Source organism: Cervus canadensis, chromosome 12, assembly GCF_019320065.1.
Source record: "Cervus canadensis isolate Bull #8, Minnesota chromosome 12, ASM1932006v1, whole genome shotgun sequence".
Classification (NCBI taxonomy): Eukaryota; Metazoa; Chordata; class Mammalia; order Artiodactyla; family Cervidae; genus Cervus; species Cervus canadensis.
In genome coordinates, this window is record NC_057397.1 from 73,471,917 (window position 1) to 73,489,414 (window position 17,498).

Below are 17,498 nucleotides of genomic sequence, written 5' to 3' on the forward strand. Positions count from 1 at the left end.
AGTTCTGCCACTAATTAACTATGTGACCTTGGAGAAAGCAAAATGTCTCTAAATCTAAGGAGTTGAATTAATAACCAAAGTTGAGTTTCCAGTATGTGTGAGACTTAATGATAGTGCCTGAGGACACAATAAGCAGAGCTGAGCATCTTTCCTGCCCTCTGGGAGGAAGGAAGGCACGCAGAAATAAACCAAATATTGTCACTGCAGAGAGAAATTTAGCAAGATAAACAAGGAGCGGTACTGTGAAGGAACAGTAACAGGTGTGGAGAGGGGAACAGAGAACCTCATTTAGTCTGAGAGAGGAGTCCATGCTGAGACCTGGAGAATGGAGTCCTTAACTAGATGGTGCAGAGAGGCAGGAGGAGAAGAAGTGAGGAGAGGAAGGGCCCCAGACAGAAAGGGACATGGGGCTCTCCAGGGACTGGAAGAGGACCCGCGCGGCTGAGCAAAGAGAATGAGACCCTTACAAGGGATTACGGAGCTTCTTCCCTGCGTAAATGTCTGTTCTGTTTTTCTAACTTTGCGTTTTTATGCCTTGGGATATTTGTTTGTTTGTTTGAATAGAACTTTACACAATATTTACTTTGTTTTCATATGTGTGTGTACGGTCCAGTGACCTACACACATTCAGTCCTTGTTTTGCATACCTCTACTATCAGAATTTCATTTGCCAATGCTAAGTTAAATAACTCCAGTCCCCCCAACAGCAAAAGTCAAATTTCAGTTTTACCACGTATATTAACTGTGAGTAATTTCATAAAGTCCAACTTTGCTGCTGGGTTTTCAGTCCACGAATCTCTACCTAACTAACAGGTATGCGTGATGATCAGTGATCAATCGTATCACCTCTTTCAAAGTCTGTTGGTGATTTGTCATTGTGTATTTGTTAGTTCACACACAGATCTCTCTGCTTCCTGGTGATGAATCCACGTGGAATTTTATGAGAATGGATAATCAAAAGAGGGAATCAGTACAGCAAAGAACTGAAGAGTGAAAATGGGGATAAAATTAAAATTAAATGTAAATGGAATTATAGGAGAAATAGCTGATTGTAGGGATGTGGACACTCTCCCACTCAAGAGACTCTAGAGATGGAGACAGGAATTTAGTAAAATAGAACACACTGACATAAATGAGGAAAGTGGTTGTGATGTGTTAAAAAGGGAGGACGATGTCCCAGAGGAAGTGAAACTGGCAAAGAAAAGGAATCATCTTAAGGATTAGGGGTAGTTCTCAACACTGATAAAGTGTTAAAGCTGACCCAGTATTAGTAGTATAACAATTCACCGAGGGGTAAAAGAGGTGCTTGCCCCATATCACAGTGAAAGAAGAAGGCTAGTACTATTCAAATCACTTTCAATAAGTCATTTTTACAAGAGACAAAACACACTAACTCTTAGTATTTTTACATTACAATGTTCAAATTTTAAATTAGTATACTAAATAACTGTTTCACTGTATTTCCCTATATGTATGCATGAGGAATTTCTATATATGTATACATGCATAATATATTTATAACATAGACTTTTTAACATTTTGACAAAAGTTTTTTAAAGGTCATGGAAAATCCTATTTCCCACGTTGATTATTAACATCACTCTGCATGGTTTCCTTTTATGGTCCCACACTACCATGCAGAGCAAGACTTGTCCATAATTTTTACTGAATTTGTGTGTTTTATGAAAGTGGATGTATTTTAGAAGGTTGGACTCATTGTCTGAATTTATAAATCTCTCAGTCTTGAAGAATTCCAAGTTAAGAATTCCAATTTCAAGATCTGAAAAATAACATTGGTTAATAAATCTTTAGAATATCATCCAAATATCAGAAACCAAATTTTAGGCTTAAGTACCACCAAAGTCTAAAAGCCCAAGATCTACTATACTGCAGTAGGTACAATCTAAAGAGGAAAATCTGTCCCTCTTATATTTTAATGGGACTTACTTTTTTACTGTAAAATATTATTTAAATGTATTAATCAATAATATCTGTGAATGAAAGGTACAGAAGAGTTAAAAGATAATTTAAACCGAAGGGAAACAAAGATGAGAAATTTACATACCGATTGTAGAAATCATCTCTGTAGTAATCATAGTCAAAGACATAACCACTGAGGAGGGAAACAAGAAATTAGTTGTTGACACTGCAATAATTTTGGTATTAATCTATAATGTGAGGGCAATATATTTATATTAATTTTATATATTTATCTTCCAATGTAATTATGTATCCAAAGGGCTTTACAAGATAATGTCCAACTGGATATAATGCCATGTCAAACTCTTATTATATGTTTGATAATGTAAACACTGATAATGGATTGAGTGGTTTCAAATGAAAATGAGAACAGGTAGCAAAATTAATTTTTTAAATACTTGTAGTACTTACTTGTAGAACCATTTTTCCCCAGACAAGATATAATATAGCTATTCCTTCTTCCTAAGGTATATATAATGAGGCTAAATAAACAATAAACAAATGGTATAGAAATAATATAAATGAAAAAGTTTAATGTAAGAAAAGTAAATACAAATGTGGTTTCCTCAGAAATTCAGCATTTTCATTTTAAAAACTTGCTATTCAGTACTTTATGTAGAGAAAAATTAACAAAAAAGAAACTTTGAGTCTTACCAACAATAACAATATTATAGGGCACTTAAAGAAGAGTTAATAAGTACATTTCAGGGATAAGACTATTACTAAGCTCTTTAAATGAATGTATAATAAATTTTCCCCCATCTACTTATGTAATTCTTAGAGTTAACAAAACACTTTATATGCATTATTACCTTTTATTAATAATTTTAAGCTCTCAAAACAGCTCTATTGGTTACTGCAACTGGAAAAAATTAAAGTGCAAGGGACCTCAGTGGCTAGCTCGAATTTTATATCTAGTAAGTGACAGGGCTGAGACTGGAGGGAAAGACTTCTGAATCCACTTCTGGAGCTGTTTTTCATCACCAGGCAGCCCTCCTCAGCCTGGAAGAAATTTAATCTTACACTAAATGGAGTACTGGTATTACAGGGGAGTAATCATTTTTAATATTTGTTCATTTATTTTACTGTTATAAAATATGCATAACTAAATTTACATTTCTAATCATTTAAGTCCATTTTAAATGTCAAGATTCAATGGAAATGTTGTGCAATTAACCATTTCCAAAAATTTTTTATCATCTCAAACAGAAACTCTGTGTCCATTAAACAATATTTCCTCATTCCCTCACCCCCCTGACCGTTCACCAAGCCTCAGTGACTGCTATTCAACTTGCTATAGCTGTGAATTTGTGTATTCTAGGTACCGCATATAAGTGGAATTATATACTCTTTTTCCTTTTTGTTTGGCTTATTTTACCTGGTGTAATTCTTCAAGGCTTATCTATGTTCTAGCACATATCAGAATTTCAATCCCTTTTTATGCCTGAATAATTCTCCACTCGTGTGTGTATGTGTGTGAATTTTTGTTTGTCTGTTCATTTGTTGATAGAATCTGAATTGTTTCCATCTCCTGGCTGTTGTGAATAATCCTACTATGAACTTTGGTGAGCAACCATTTTTTGGGGGGCTCCTACTTTTATCCCTTTTGAGTATATACCTAAAAGTAGAATTGTTAAGTCAGATGGTAATTTTGTATCTAACCACCATACAACAGGCAAGTAATTTTATATTCCCCAAATATCAATTTAATGGTCCTTCATAACTTTTCTTTTGTTAAGAAAATTGAAAGAACACATTGAGGAGGGCTTGTCATTCATGGCTTTCAGGATAGATTACGCATTTGTCCTCACACCCATTATGTACAGGGCAGGGGTACTGACCTAGCATGATTGACTTATCAGATAGGGCTGGTTCCTGTCCAACACAGCCTGACTGAACACAGTGAGTTTGAACTCAAGTTCTGAAATGTAAAGTGGAGACCTACTTCATGTAAATGTCTAGAAGGAGACTGAGCATTGTCTAACCAGAGCAACACTGCTGTTTATCTACCTCTGCTAGCCAGAGAAGACCAGGAGACCACTGCCAGAGCAGTAAGAACAAAAGTGGCCTCTTTTGCCCCACAGTTGCAGATTGCTAAAGTTATAATGATTTATTTATGTTTTAGTTGATATTACTGGTGTTAGACTCAACTATGGCATTGAGTCTAGGGATTTTAAAGACAACCTATTGGCTATCATCAAATTCAAGGGATAAATTTCACCTCAAAACTTTCCTGACATAGCAGTGCATATAATCTTCATTGTGAAAGCCAAACTTTTTGAAAATCTCAAGTTTAAGGTTATGCTACATTCATACACATTTGTCATAAGTAATCCCTGTTATCTCTTAGGGTTGGTCATTTTTTTTCCATTTATTTTTATTGATTGGAGGCTAATTACTTTACAATATTGTAGTGGTTTTTGCCATACACTGACACGTGTCAGCCATGGATTTACATGTATTCCCCATCCCGATCCCCACTCCCACCTCCCTCCCCACCCCATCTCTCTGGGCCTTCCCAGTGCACCAGCCCGGAGCACTTGTCTCATGCATCCAACCTGGGCTGGTGATCTGTTTCACCCTTAATGATATACATGTTTCGATGCTGTTCTCTCAAAACATCCCACCCTCGCCTTCCCCCACAGAGTCCAAAAGTCTGTTCTGCAGACAAATGGATAAGGAAGCTGTGGTACATATACACCATGGAATATTACTCAGCCACTAAAAAGAATTCATTTGAATTCAGTTCTAATGAGATGGATGAAACTGGAGCCCATTATAGAGTGAAGTAAGCCAGAAAGATAAACACCAATACAGTATACTAACGCATATATATGGAATTTAGAAAGAGGGTTGATCATTTTTAAGAGCATGTTGCTAGATGTCCACAACTTACTGATCTTACAACTGAAAGTCTGTGTCCTTTGACCGACACCTCATCGTTTCCTTCACCTCCAGTCCCAGCTAGCCACCATTTTACTGTTTCTGAGTTTGGCTTTTTCAGATTCCACATATAAGTGACACCACGTAGGATTTGTCTTTCTCTGACTTCTTTCACTTAGCATAATGCTCTCAAGGTCTGCCACATTTTCATAAATGACGAGATTTCCTTCTTTGTCATGCTGAATAATACTCCATTATATATACACAGCACATCTTCTTTATCCATTCAGCTGATGACAGACACCTTAGGAAGTGATAGTTACATGTTCTGATGGACCTGTTAACTAACTCTATGGTGGTAATAACCTCGTGGTATGTAAGTGTGTCAAATTAATATCTTGTATACCAGTCCATTCTAAAGGAGATCAGTCCTGGGTGTTCACGGGAAGGACTGATGCTAAAACTGAAACTTCAGTACTTTGGTCACTTCATGCAAAGAGTTGACTCATTGGAAAGGGCCCAGATGCTTGGGAGGGGTTGGGGGCAGGAGGAGAAGGGGACGACAGAGGATGAGATGGTTGGATGGCATCACCGACTCGATGGGCATGGGTTTGAGTAAACTCTGGGAGTTGGTGATGGACAGGGAGGCCTGGCGTGCTGCGATTCATGGGGTCGCAAAGAGTTGGACACAACTGAGCGACTGAACTGATGCCTTAAACTTACACGATGTTCTATGTCAATTATACCTCAACAAACCTGGGAAAAAGAATACTTCAGTTAAATACAAATATATGTGTAATAGCATTCCTGTTTGGATAACACAAAAGAGTTTCCTACCAGTCAAAGCAAAGGAAAAAGAAAAGACAATTAAAATAGTATATCATTTTAAGAGTTTTGTTGAGGCATAGTTTATGAAACATGGTACCTGAGGAGAGAAACATTCTAGGTTACTGAAACAATATTCTTGGTGCCTTTCCATACATAATCTGATTTGCCCTTGACAATAACCTATAAGATGGAGAATATTACTCCAACTTTATAGGACACTGAGGCCTAGAGATATTAAATACCCTAAATAACACAGATAAGTATTCTAGCATAGTCATTCATATGCTCATTTACCAAAATGTGATTAAGGACCTATAATCAGGAACTATATTAGGCACTTAGGTTTAGAAGTGAAATAGTTTCTTTTTTGCTCACAAATCTCACAATCTAGTGGTGATTAAGATGGTCCTTGATATCTTGTCCATCTTGACTAAACTATAGGCAGATTTCTTCCTAAACATGGGCCTCTGACCTCTCTTTTGTTAGAGCATTTAGTTAGAACACTCTGTAAATTGTAGTTGTAAATTCCCTGCCACTCACACGTCTAAAACTTCTCCCAGTCTTATGCCTTGTCTTTCTTAAGGACCTGGGAACTATCTTTGAAATTAAATAATACCAGTCACACTAATGATAATAATTATATAATGTTGAGAAGTTATTTACTTGAATAGATAAATTTGATATTAAGTATCAGACATGGTGATAGACATTTTAGATGCTTTAAGTAGCTATTGTTTGATGGGACAATGGTTTTCACATGGTGAAAATTCTCAATATTTTCTGATGTGACTGAATAGAGAGAATATGTAGCTAAATTGTTTCATCTTTTATTCTGAAACTCTTTTTAAAAATATTATAATATCAGAGAGTAGAGTAAGGTGAAAATATGACATGTTACTAATGTGGATGTCAGTGATGATTCTACTCATAATTCTAATACCTTTAAGAAATACCTCAGTAATTTACCAACCTTCTGGAAATTGAAGAGTGCATGAGAGAAAAATGTTCATTTTTATTTTTTTTCAGTTGATGCTTAAATTATCTTGTCCAATCTGCTTATTTTTTGTTCAATTCTGACTGGTGAGGCATATTTGCAAGGACAAGTTATAGCTAAGCACCCTAAATTGTTTGAACTCCAAGTTGCACTTTCTGCCATCATAAACTCAATTTCACCTGTCAAGTTAAAAATGAAATAAAATGTACAAGCAGTTCTGTGTAATCTTGACAAGGCTGCTTTTGCCTTTAAGGTCTGGACTTTTTGCAGAAGTGCCATGGCTGTAGTTGGTTCAGGGCCTAAGCTGTAAAATCAAGCTGGGTTTCCAAGGAAGAGAAAGAGATTCAAGGAGATGAAAAGAGATCAGCAGAGAACAAGTCTGATCTGTGATTGCCAAGTGCTTTCCTCAGTATTCCTCCTGCTCTCAATTCTGTCTTTTTGTTTCCTCTCACAGGTTCTCCCTCATAAAAATCCCTTCTTTTTTTTCTTTCTGTGTGAACCTCTATTTGAAATTAGCTGTCAAAAAGTGACATTTCCAGGAGTCATATCCAGCACTGTAAGTATCTTATGTATCCTAGAATTGTGGTGCCAGGAAAAACTTACCTATTACATTAGAAAAGGTCCTCTTTCCCTGATATAAGCCAAGAGGGATGCTGTTATGCTCATGAGTTAATCTATTTTGGCTTCCTTTTTTGTAAATTAATTTATTTATTTTAATTGGAGGCAAATTACTTTACAATATTGTAGTGGTTTTTGCCATGCATTCACACAAATCAGTCACGGGTGTACATGTGTCCCCATCCTGAACCCCCTCCCGCCTCCCTCCCCATCCCATCCCTCAGGGTCGTCCCAGTGCACCAGCCCTGAGCACCCTGTCTCATGCATCCAGCCTGGACTGATGATCTGTTTCACATATTTTGGCTTTTAGACAAGGAACTTTCGCAACTTTCACTGTGGTAGTTTTGTGTGACAATCTGGTTCTTAGGCCATTAAAATAAAAATGAGAATAAAAGAGATGTTTAGGACACTGTCCAGGAGGAAGTTCATTCCAGTGACTGAAAATGTTTTTGCCATTTGGGAGTATGGTCAGTGACAAAGGGTAAGTACTTGACTTTCTAGAAAAGTGAAACAGTAGCTTTGAATTTAACACAGTTTATATTTGAAATTTACAATATTGTACACATTTACAACATTTATTCTACTTTTCAATGTACCTTTATTCTATTTGCTCAGATCCCTTAGAAATTTAATGGGAAATAGGAATTGGTAAAATGATTGTTTAGAGTTGCACACTCACATTCTTTCTTTCATTATTGGGGATTGAATGAGACCTAGTAACTTTCCTGGAATTTCACTGAAACTGTTTCATTTATAGAAGAAGAAATCACAATTCATTGGGTTTTGCAAAATATGTGGTCCATTTTATATACCCCTTTTGAATTCATAAAACCAGTTCATATGAGTAGACTAATACACGGAAGTACTTTTTATTTTTTATCATAGAATGTCACTAAAATATGATCTTCAGAATATTAATAAATTTCTTAGCACAAGGATGGAGCATTTTAATTGTTTATTAGCAGACATCCTACAAATAATGATTGAAGCCTTCTCAATTACTATATGTGGATCCATAAATTAAATCAAATAATCAATTACTGAAATTTGTTTTAAATATAATATTGGGAATTGTGAATAATGATATCATATCAGCAAAGCATGGCTTCTAACCTCAAGGAATATCAAAGTTTAAGGGATAGGCAAATACACAGATGATCATAATTCAAAGTCAAATTTGACAAAATTTGACTTTGACAAAATTAAAACTACTATAAGGGCTTATAGGCAGAAGAAATAAGATGTGGTTGGGACAAGGACTCAGATAAGGTTTCATAAGAGAGATGATGTTTTAATTAGTCCTTGAAAAAAGATATAGGTATTTGACAAGTGAATGTTAAAAGGTAGTCCTTCTAGAAGGCAAGATTTAGTGGTAGAAAATGTGGAACAAGTATGGAAGTTTATGATGTTATTCCTTCTTTATCACAGCTGTTCTTCAGATACCTACAGAAGTTGTGAATGCAAAAGTTATAATATTGGACAGCTGAATTTCCAGAGTAAATTTCCCTATGGTTGAGGTTCCCAGTGAATCAAAAGTTTCCTCAGAGATACATACAGGATTCTAACTTCTAACTTACAAAATCTGATGTGGGTTTCTGACTGTCATAGTGTATACAGTTGAACAGACTTATAAATTTTGCTAAGATAACATGTGGACAAAAATCTATTTTCATTAAGGAGTACAAATAAACAAATAAATAAATTTACTTTGGAGTATGTGTGGGTGTGTGTGGGTGTGGTGGATACACAAAACCACACAGATTCAAAATGCAAAAACAATGGAATAAGCTATTAAGTCTACACTGCATTGGCAAAACACTCAGATTGACTACCAAGGATTCTGGAATGGGGAAGGAGGCTGGCAGGGACCCAAGGATTATGGCACATTCATAGAATATCTGGCTAACTGTGGATCAGGACCCGACAGCTTAGAAAGGTGAAGTGACTAGGAAGTTCAAAGATTAAAACAATCCACTCAGTTCATTTAAGAGCTCTGGTCTTTTAGTTGTGAGTCAAACTAACGGTCTCACACATTTAAAGGATGATTAATTGAAGGACTGTGTGAAGAATAAATTCTAGGAACAAGAAGGAGGAGGGAAAAAAAGAAAAATATTTTTCTCTCTCTTGCTGAGTTAACATAGGAATTCTGATTTTGGAAGTATCTTCTTAAATGGGGTATGATTCTTACCCTTTTCTATGCTGTGTTCCCGTAGGAAGGATGTTCACAGATGTAGCTCCAAAACTGTGTTTACACAATTCTTTGTTGTTTTATTTTTTACAGAATGTAAAAAATAAACAAAAAAGAACAGCAACAAACCCTCCAATGACTCCCCATGGTCTCCAGGTGATGGTCAGACTCCATACTTTCAGCAGTCTCTACATGCAGCTCCTTCTTCTGACATTCTTTAACAATTCCTTTAATTCCTCTTTTATTCACTCAGACTTCCCCAGTAACCTACTTTCTGGGTGGAAGAAAATAGCTCATTGCTCTCACACACAGGTATTCTTGTATCTCTCCACAATCATCTGCATTAGCCCAACTGGCAACTCAGCAGAAATTTCGTTATGGGACTTTGCTCAAGCTCTCCATTTGTCAACACACGAATCTTCTTTTTGTTGAATATGTATCCATACTTAGGGCCTAACTCAAGCCCTATCTCTTCCACAATTGAAAAGTTTGTAGAGTTAGGTTAAATTCCACTTACTGTGCTATTCTTTGATTACAGCTTTTTGTATTTACATCTGACTCATGCTTGTTAGTTCTCTTCTTTTCTTGTCATACAGCTTATCTAATATATAGATTTGTCTTAGACTTTCACAAACCAATCTCTCTATTCCATTTATCATTCCTGTCTTCCATCTTTGAACTTAATCTAATTTGTCTGATTTTCTTAACACTGAAGCTTTCAGAGTAAAATATTTCAGGATGATCCTTGTCAAAATCCTGTAGCATATTATGCATCTTCTTGTCCTAGGTGAATTTATTCACAAATGTGTGGACTATATTCTTACAGCTTCTTAAGCATGCTTCAGTCTAAACATATTATATTGTAATTGACAATACATGACTCTATCTCACAAGATTGTGAGCTTTGAAAACACAAGGCATTCATTTTTCCTTTTTAATTGGAGGAAAATCAGTTTACAATGTTGTGTTGGTTTCTGATGTATAGCAATGTGAATCAGTCATAACTACATATATATATATATATATATCCCCTTCCTCTTGACAGAGGGTGTTTGTAGCACCCAGTAGATATTTTTTTAATTGAATATTTGATTTCTGTGGAACTTTTCACTATACTATTTATTTTTATTGCTCTTTGTAAGGAAATAAAATGTCTCTAGTAGAATTTTAAAGACCTGAAGATTAATATTAGAACATACAGATCATTACAGTTAGGTTGGACCATGTTGGGTTAGAACTTTTTGCCAATAAGTATCAATTTTTTGCCTCTTAGCCTAAATCTACCTCCTTTTTGCTCTTGCTTTGTGATAATGGAGCTGAATCTTGTAAACATTTCTCCTTTGATAGCTGGCATCATAACTGAGTGACTGAGCAAACACACGCCATGTTAGAGTTAGCAGAGTCTTTATGGAAGAAAACAGAAAGGCATTGAAGAGAAAGGGGCTTCTTTTCCCAAATGCCCACATGTTTTCTTCCTTGCTTTTTCTGCACAGCTGAAAAAGCTTTTTCACACCACACAGGACATCCATGGAAGCTCACTGGCACCCCAGAAAGTGGGTGCCTACACATTATCCCCAGACCATCAATACTTCAACGAAGCTCTCTGACATGCAGAGGGCAGAGGACACCTCTCTCCTAATAAGATGTGCTTCTTAGCCTAGGAGAAGGAGGGTCTTCTAGGATGTTCCTTCCTTAGATACTCTCCTTCAGCCACAGAGATATTAATTGTTCCCTACGCTTTCTCCTCTCATACTGCTTTTCAGCCTCTTTTATCCTTCTTATGGAGTTAGCCATATTTTGCTAGGTAATAATGATTCATACTGGTGGAAAGATTGGCAGTAAAATTAGAAATGAAAAAGGAGAAGCTACAAAAGACACCACAGAAATACAAAGGATCATAAAAGACTAATACAAACAACTATATGCCAATTAAACAGACAACCTAGAATAAATGAGCAGATTCTTAGAAGGGTACAACCTACCAAGACTGACCAGGAATAAACAGAAAATATGAAGAGACTAATCACAAGTACTAAAATTGAAACAGTCATTAAAAACCTTCCAACAAACGAAAGGCCAGCAGCAGACAACTTCACAGACAAATTCTGTCAAACATTTAGAGAAGAGTTAACACCTATCCTTCTGAAAGTCTTCCAAAAAATTGTAGAGGAAGGGACTCTCCCAAATTCATTTTACAGGGCCACCATCATGCTGGTAACAAAACCAAACACAGATGCCGTAAAAAAAGAATATTACAGGTCAATGTCACTGATGAACATAACATAAAAATTCTCAACAAAATACGAGCAAACCAAATCTAACAACACATTAAAAGGATCATACACCATGATCAAGTGGGATTTATACAGACATGCAGTGTCCTTCAAATCTGCAAACCAATCAGTATGATATGCCACATTAACAAACTAAAGAATAAGAACCATGTGATCATCTCAATAAACACAGAAAAAGCATTTGACAAATTTCAACACCCTTTAGTGATAAGGAAAAAAAAAAACTTCTGAAATTGGGCATAGAGGAATAAAGATCATCTATGATTCCCTGATGGCTCGGATGGTAAAGAGTCTGCCTGCAATGTGGGAGATCCAGGTTTGATCCCTGGGTTGGGAAGATTCCCCTGGAGAAGGAAATGACAACCCACTCCAGTATTCTTGCCTGGAAAATCCCATGGATGGAGGAAACTGGCAGGCTACAGTCCATGGGGTTGCAAAGAGTCAGACATGACTGAGTGATTTCACTTTCTTTCTTTTATGAGAAACTTACAGCTAATGTCATTCTCAGTGGTGAAAAGTTGAAAGCATTTCCTCTAAGATCAGGAGTAGAACAAGGATGTTCATATTTATTCCACATATTTTTTGAAGTCCTAGCTGCAGCAATCAGAGAAGTAAAGGAAATAAAAGGAATCAAAATTGGAAAACAAAGTAAAACTATCACTCTTTGCAGAAGACATGACACTATACATAGAAGGTCATGAAAATACTACCAGAAAACTACTAGAGCTCATTAGTGAATTTAGTAAAGTTGTAGGATACAAAGCTAATACACATAAATCTCTACATCCCTATACACTAATAAGGAAAAATCAGAAAGAGAAATTATGGAAACAATCTCATTTACCATTGCATCAAAAAAGAATAAAATAACTAGGAATAAACCTACCTAATGAGGCAAAAGACCTGTAGTCAAAAAACTATTAGACACTGATGAAAGAAGTCAAAGATGACACAAAGAGATGGAAAAGTGGACCATGTTCTTGGTTTGGAAGAATCAACATTGTGAAAATGACTATATTACACAAAGCAATTTAGAGATTCAATGCAATACCTATCAAACTATCAATGGCATATTTCACAGAACAAGAACAAAACAAATATAAAATGTGTATGGAAACACAAATGACTCTGAATAGCCAAAGCAATCCTGAGAAAGAAAAATGGAGCTGGAGGAATCGGGCTCCTTGACTTCAGACTATACTATCAAAATGGTATTTTTATTGTGCTGGCACAAAATACAGAAATACAGGTCAATGGGACATTGATCATTTTATTGTGCTGGCACTGGCACAAAATACAGTAGTCATAACAGTATAGTTCTGGAACAAAATACAGAAAGATCGGTCAATGAGACAGGAGAGAAAGTCCAGAGATAAACTCATAAACTTATGGTCACCTAATGTAACACAAAAAGCAATAATATACAATGGAGAAAAGAGTCTCTTCAACAAGTGGTGCTGGGACAAATGGACGCTCCACATAAAAGAATGAATTTGGAACATTCTCTAACATCATACACAAAAATAAACTCAAATGGATGAAAGACCCACATTTAAGATCAGATACTATAAAACTCCTAGAGGAAAACATAGGCAGAAAACTCTCTGACATAAATCACAGCAAGATCTTTTTTGATTCATCTCCTAGAGTAATGAAAATAAAAGCAAAAGTAATCAAATGGGACCTAACTAAATTAAAGAGCTTTTGCACAGCAAAGGGAAACATATACAAAAATGAAAAGGCAACCCATGGAATGGGAGAAAATATGTGCAAATGAAGCAACTGAAAAGGAATTAATCTTAAAACTATGCAAACCGCTCATGCTGCTCTATGCTAAAGATATAAAGAACCCAACTGAAAAGTTGCAAAAGACCTAAGCATTTAACCAAAGAAGTCATATAGGTGGCCAAAAAGCACATGAAAAGATACTCAACATCACTAATTATCAGAGAAATGAAAATCAAAACTACAGTGAGGTATTACCTCACACTGGTCAGAATCGTCATCATCAAAAAGTCTACAAATGATAAATGCAGGAGAGAGTGTGGAGAAAAGGGAACCCTTCCCTACTGCTGATGGTAAAGTAAATTGGTAAAACCACTATGGAGAACAGTATGGAAATTCCTTAGAAAAACTCAAAATAGTTACTATATGAGCCAGCAATCTCCTTCCTGGCCGTATACTCAGAGAAAACAACAATTCAAAAAGATATATGTACCCCAATGTTCATTGCATCAGTGTTTACAATACCCAGGATATGGGAACAAACTAAATGTCCATTGGCAGAGATGGATGGTATATCTACACAATGGAATATTACTCAAGTCATAAAAAAGAATGAAATAATGCTATTTGGAGCAATGCAGATGGACATACAGACTACCATACAAAGTGAAGCAAGTCATACAGAGAAAGACAAATATCATATGATATGATTCATATGTGGAATCTAATTAAAAAATAATATAAATGAACTTATTTACAAAAGAGAAACAGACTCACAGATTTCACCTATGACTACCCAAGGGGAAACATGCTGGGGGAGGGATAAATTAGGAGATTGGGATTAACCTACACAGACGAGCCTGGGGGGCTACAGTCCATGGGGTCACAAAGGGTCCAACATGATAGGGCGACTTTCACTTTCACTACCGTAATTAGCCTCCAACTAATAAAAAAATTAAAAAAAAAAAAATAGATAACTAACAAGGACCTACTGTAAGCACATGAAACTCTACTCAGCATTCTGTAATAACCTATATGGGTAAGAAATATGAAAAAGAATACATAGGTTACTCATGGTATCTAACACAAGGTAAATACTATGTAATAATTCCCAGCCTATAGCAAGTTCAAGTTTTGCTTTTGGGGTCTTTCTGGAATAAAGTTGCAATACATTTGAGTAAGTACACATTTTAGCATTTTAGCTATTCAAAAACCATGTATATCCCCATTTAACTATTCACACTCAGAAAGTGAAAAATGGTAGTTGCTCAGCCATGTCCAACTCTTTGCAACCCCATGGACTGTAACCTGCCAGGCTCCTCTGTCCATGGGATTCTCCAGGCAAGAATACTGGGGTGGGCTGCTATGTCCTCCTCAAGGGGAATCTTCCTGACCCAGAGATCAAACCTATGTCCCTTCTGTCTCCTGCACTGGCAGGCATGTTCTTTACCACTAGTGCCACCTGGGAAACCCTCACTTTGCCGTGCACCTGAAATTAACACATTATAAATCAACAACTCTCCAAAGGAGCTAAACAAGAGAGTGACGCATGTGATATACAGTCAAAGGGTGCACATTGTTTATTTGTAAGGGAACCTTTGTTTCATAGCTTGTACAGTTGATATTTTTATTTTTACTATTATTTAATTTATTGAATTATAATTTTTATGAACAGTTTTCCTTCAAGGGTTAACAGATCAACTGCACATGTTCTCCATGGTAGAAACTAACATAAAACTATCTGGGAGCGATGTCAAATGGGAATAATAGTAATAATAATAACAATATCATCAATGATAATGTTTACTGAATGATTATTGAATTGTCTTAATAATCTTCTTAGTATTAATATTATCCTGATTTCAGAAATAAGAGAACCAAGGCATCATCAATATGACCAATTAAAGTCCAGAGCATAAATCACCTTGTCTATGGCCAGGTATTTTTGTAAGAAATATTTAGGTAGCTTTTCCAACTGCAGACTCAGTATAAACCAGGGGAGTGATACCACTACTATAAAGCTAATGCAATCTTAGAAGGCATTAAATGAACTGTAGTTTCTTTTAAAAAGGAGGTGACAATTCGAATGGACTTTCACTTTTGAGACATCTCTGTAAATGTTTAGTTCAGTGTATTTCAGTGAAGTTTCAGAAGGATTTCAACCAACTGGCACACACACAGGTGAAAGAAAAAAGAATGGCAAGAAATCTCAGAACAACACCCCTGCATAAAAATGGCTGAATTAAATAAGAATATTTGGCCTAGAGAGAAAAGCCTTTGGGAAGGAAGGAAGCTAACTTATTTACATATATGAAAGGCCATCTAGTGGAAGAGGTACTGAATTTATTCACTGTGACACCAGAAAGTAGGACAAGTTTAAAAGAGTAGTAACTACAAGAAAGAATGTTACTGTTAAATGTAACAAAGAAATAGAATGAGTCCCAAATATCTTGAGATTTTTAGTAGTTTATGAAAAAGAAAAGAATCATAAAAAGGAAAACACTGTGACAAAACATTGTATGATCTAGCATGTGGAATGAAGTGTTAGTTGCTCGGCAGTGTCTGACTCTGCGACCCCATGGAGTGCAGCTCACCAGGTTCCTCTGTTCATGGAGTTCACCAGGCAAGAATACTGGAGTGGGTAGCCAAACCTTTCTCCAGGGGCTCTTCCCAAGTGGGAGACTGAATCTGGGTCTCCTGTGTTTCAGGCAGATTCTTTACCATCTGAGCCATCATGATCTAGCATGACAGTGTAACAGACACATATGCTTCCAGAAGAGCCCAGAAAAGATTTGTTAGGGATTTTATAGCGAATTAATGCATTACATGTTTCTGGGAATGTTTACATGTAATGTTTACATTACAGAAACATTACATGTTTCTGAGAATTAATGCATTACATTTTCCAAGCTGAAATTTCATGATTTTTATTAAAATCAAATTACATGGCTAAAATGTAACATTTAGCTATTCACATACATTTTTCAGGAAGGTGGTGACCTGAATCTGACTTTCTTTCCTATTGGCATCAGTTCTAGACTCCTCAATTCAGTTCAGTCCCTCAGTCGTGTCCAACTCTTTGTGACCCTGTGAATCGCAGCACGCCAGGCCTCCCTGTCCATCACCAGCTCCTGGATTTTACTCAAATTCAGGTCCATGGAGTTGGTGATGCTATCCAGCCATCTCATCCTCTGTTCCCCTTCTCCTCCTGCCACCAGTCCCTCCCAGCATCAGGGTCTTTTCCAGTGAGTTAGTTCTTCACATGAGGTGGCCAAAGTATTGGAGTTTCAGCTTCAACATCAGTCCTTCCAATGAACATTCAGGACTGATCTCCTTCAGGATGGACTGGTTGGATCTCCTTGCAGTCCAAGGGACTCTCAAGTCTTCTCCAACACCACAGTTCAAAAGCATCAATTCTTGATTCCAGCTTGTGCTTCATCCAGCCCAGCATTTCTCATGATGTACTCTGTGTATAAGTTAAATAAGCAGGGTGGCAATATACAGCCTTGACGTACTCCTTTTCCTATTTGGAACCAGTCTGTTTTTCCATAGCCAGTTCTAACTGTTTCTTCCTGACCTGCATATAGATTTCTCAAGAGGCAGGCCAGGTGGTCTGGTATTCCCATCTCTTTCAGAATTTTCCACAGTTTATTGTGATCCACACAGTCAAAATTAATCAATCTCAAACATTAGTTTCTTTAATTTTACACCTAAAGTTTACATTTTATATTTGTTTCTATGATCCACTTTGATTAGATTTTTTTCAAAGGAATATCTGATTGTTTGAGCACAATTTGTTGTAAAGACTACTCTTGCTTCATTGAATTACCTTTGTATCTTTGTCAAAGGTACTTGGCTCTCTTTGTGTGATTCAATTTCTGGGTTTTCCATTTTGTTCCATTGATCTATTTGTCTATTCTGTCACTGGTAACCACACTGCCTTTATTTTACAATTTTATACCAAGTCTTAAAGTTGGGTAATGTCTAT

At 36.3% G+C, this 17,498-nt stretch overlaps 1 protein-coding gene across 8 annotated transcripts in view; it reads right to left on the reverse strand.

Annotated features, from left to right (window-relative positions):
• RALYL (RALY RNA binding protein like) overlaps nucleotides 1–17,498 on the reverse strand; it is a 773,956-nt gene that overhangs the window by 87,166 nt on the left and 669,292 nt on the right. For all 8 annotated transcript variants that reach the window (XM_043483548.1, XM_043483551.1, XM_043483550.1 and 5 more), the window contains one exon: nucleotides 2,066–2,113. In XM_043483548.1, coding sequence (XP_043339483.1) covers nucleotides 2,066–2,113 — 48 coding nt within the window. The remainder of the gene's footprint in view (nucleotides 1–2,065; nucleotides 2,114–17,498) is intronic.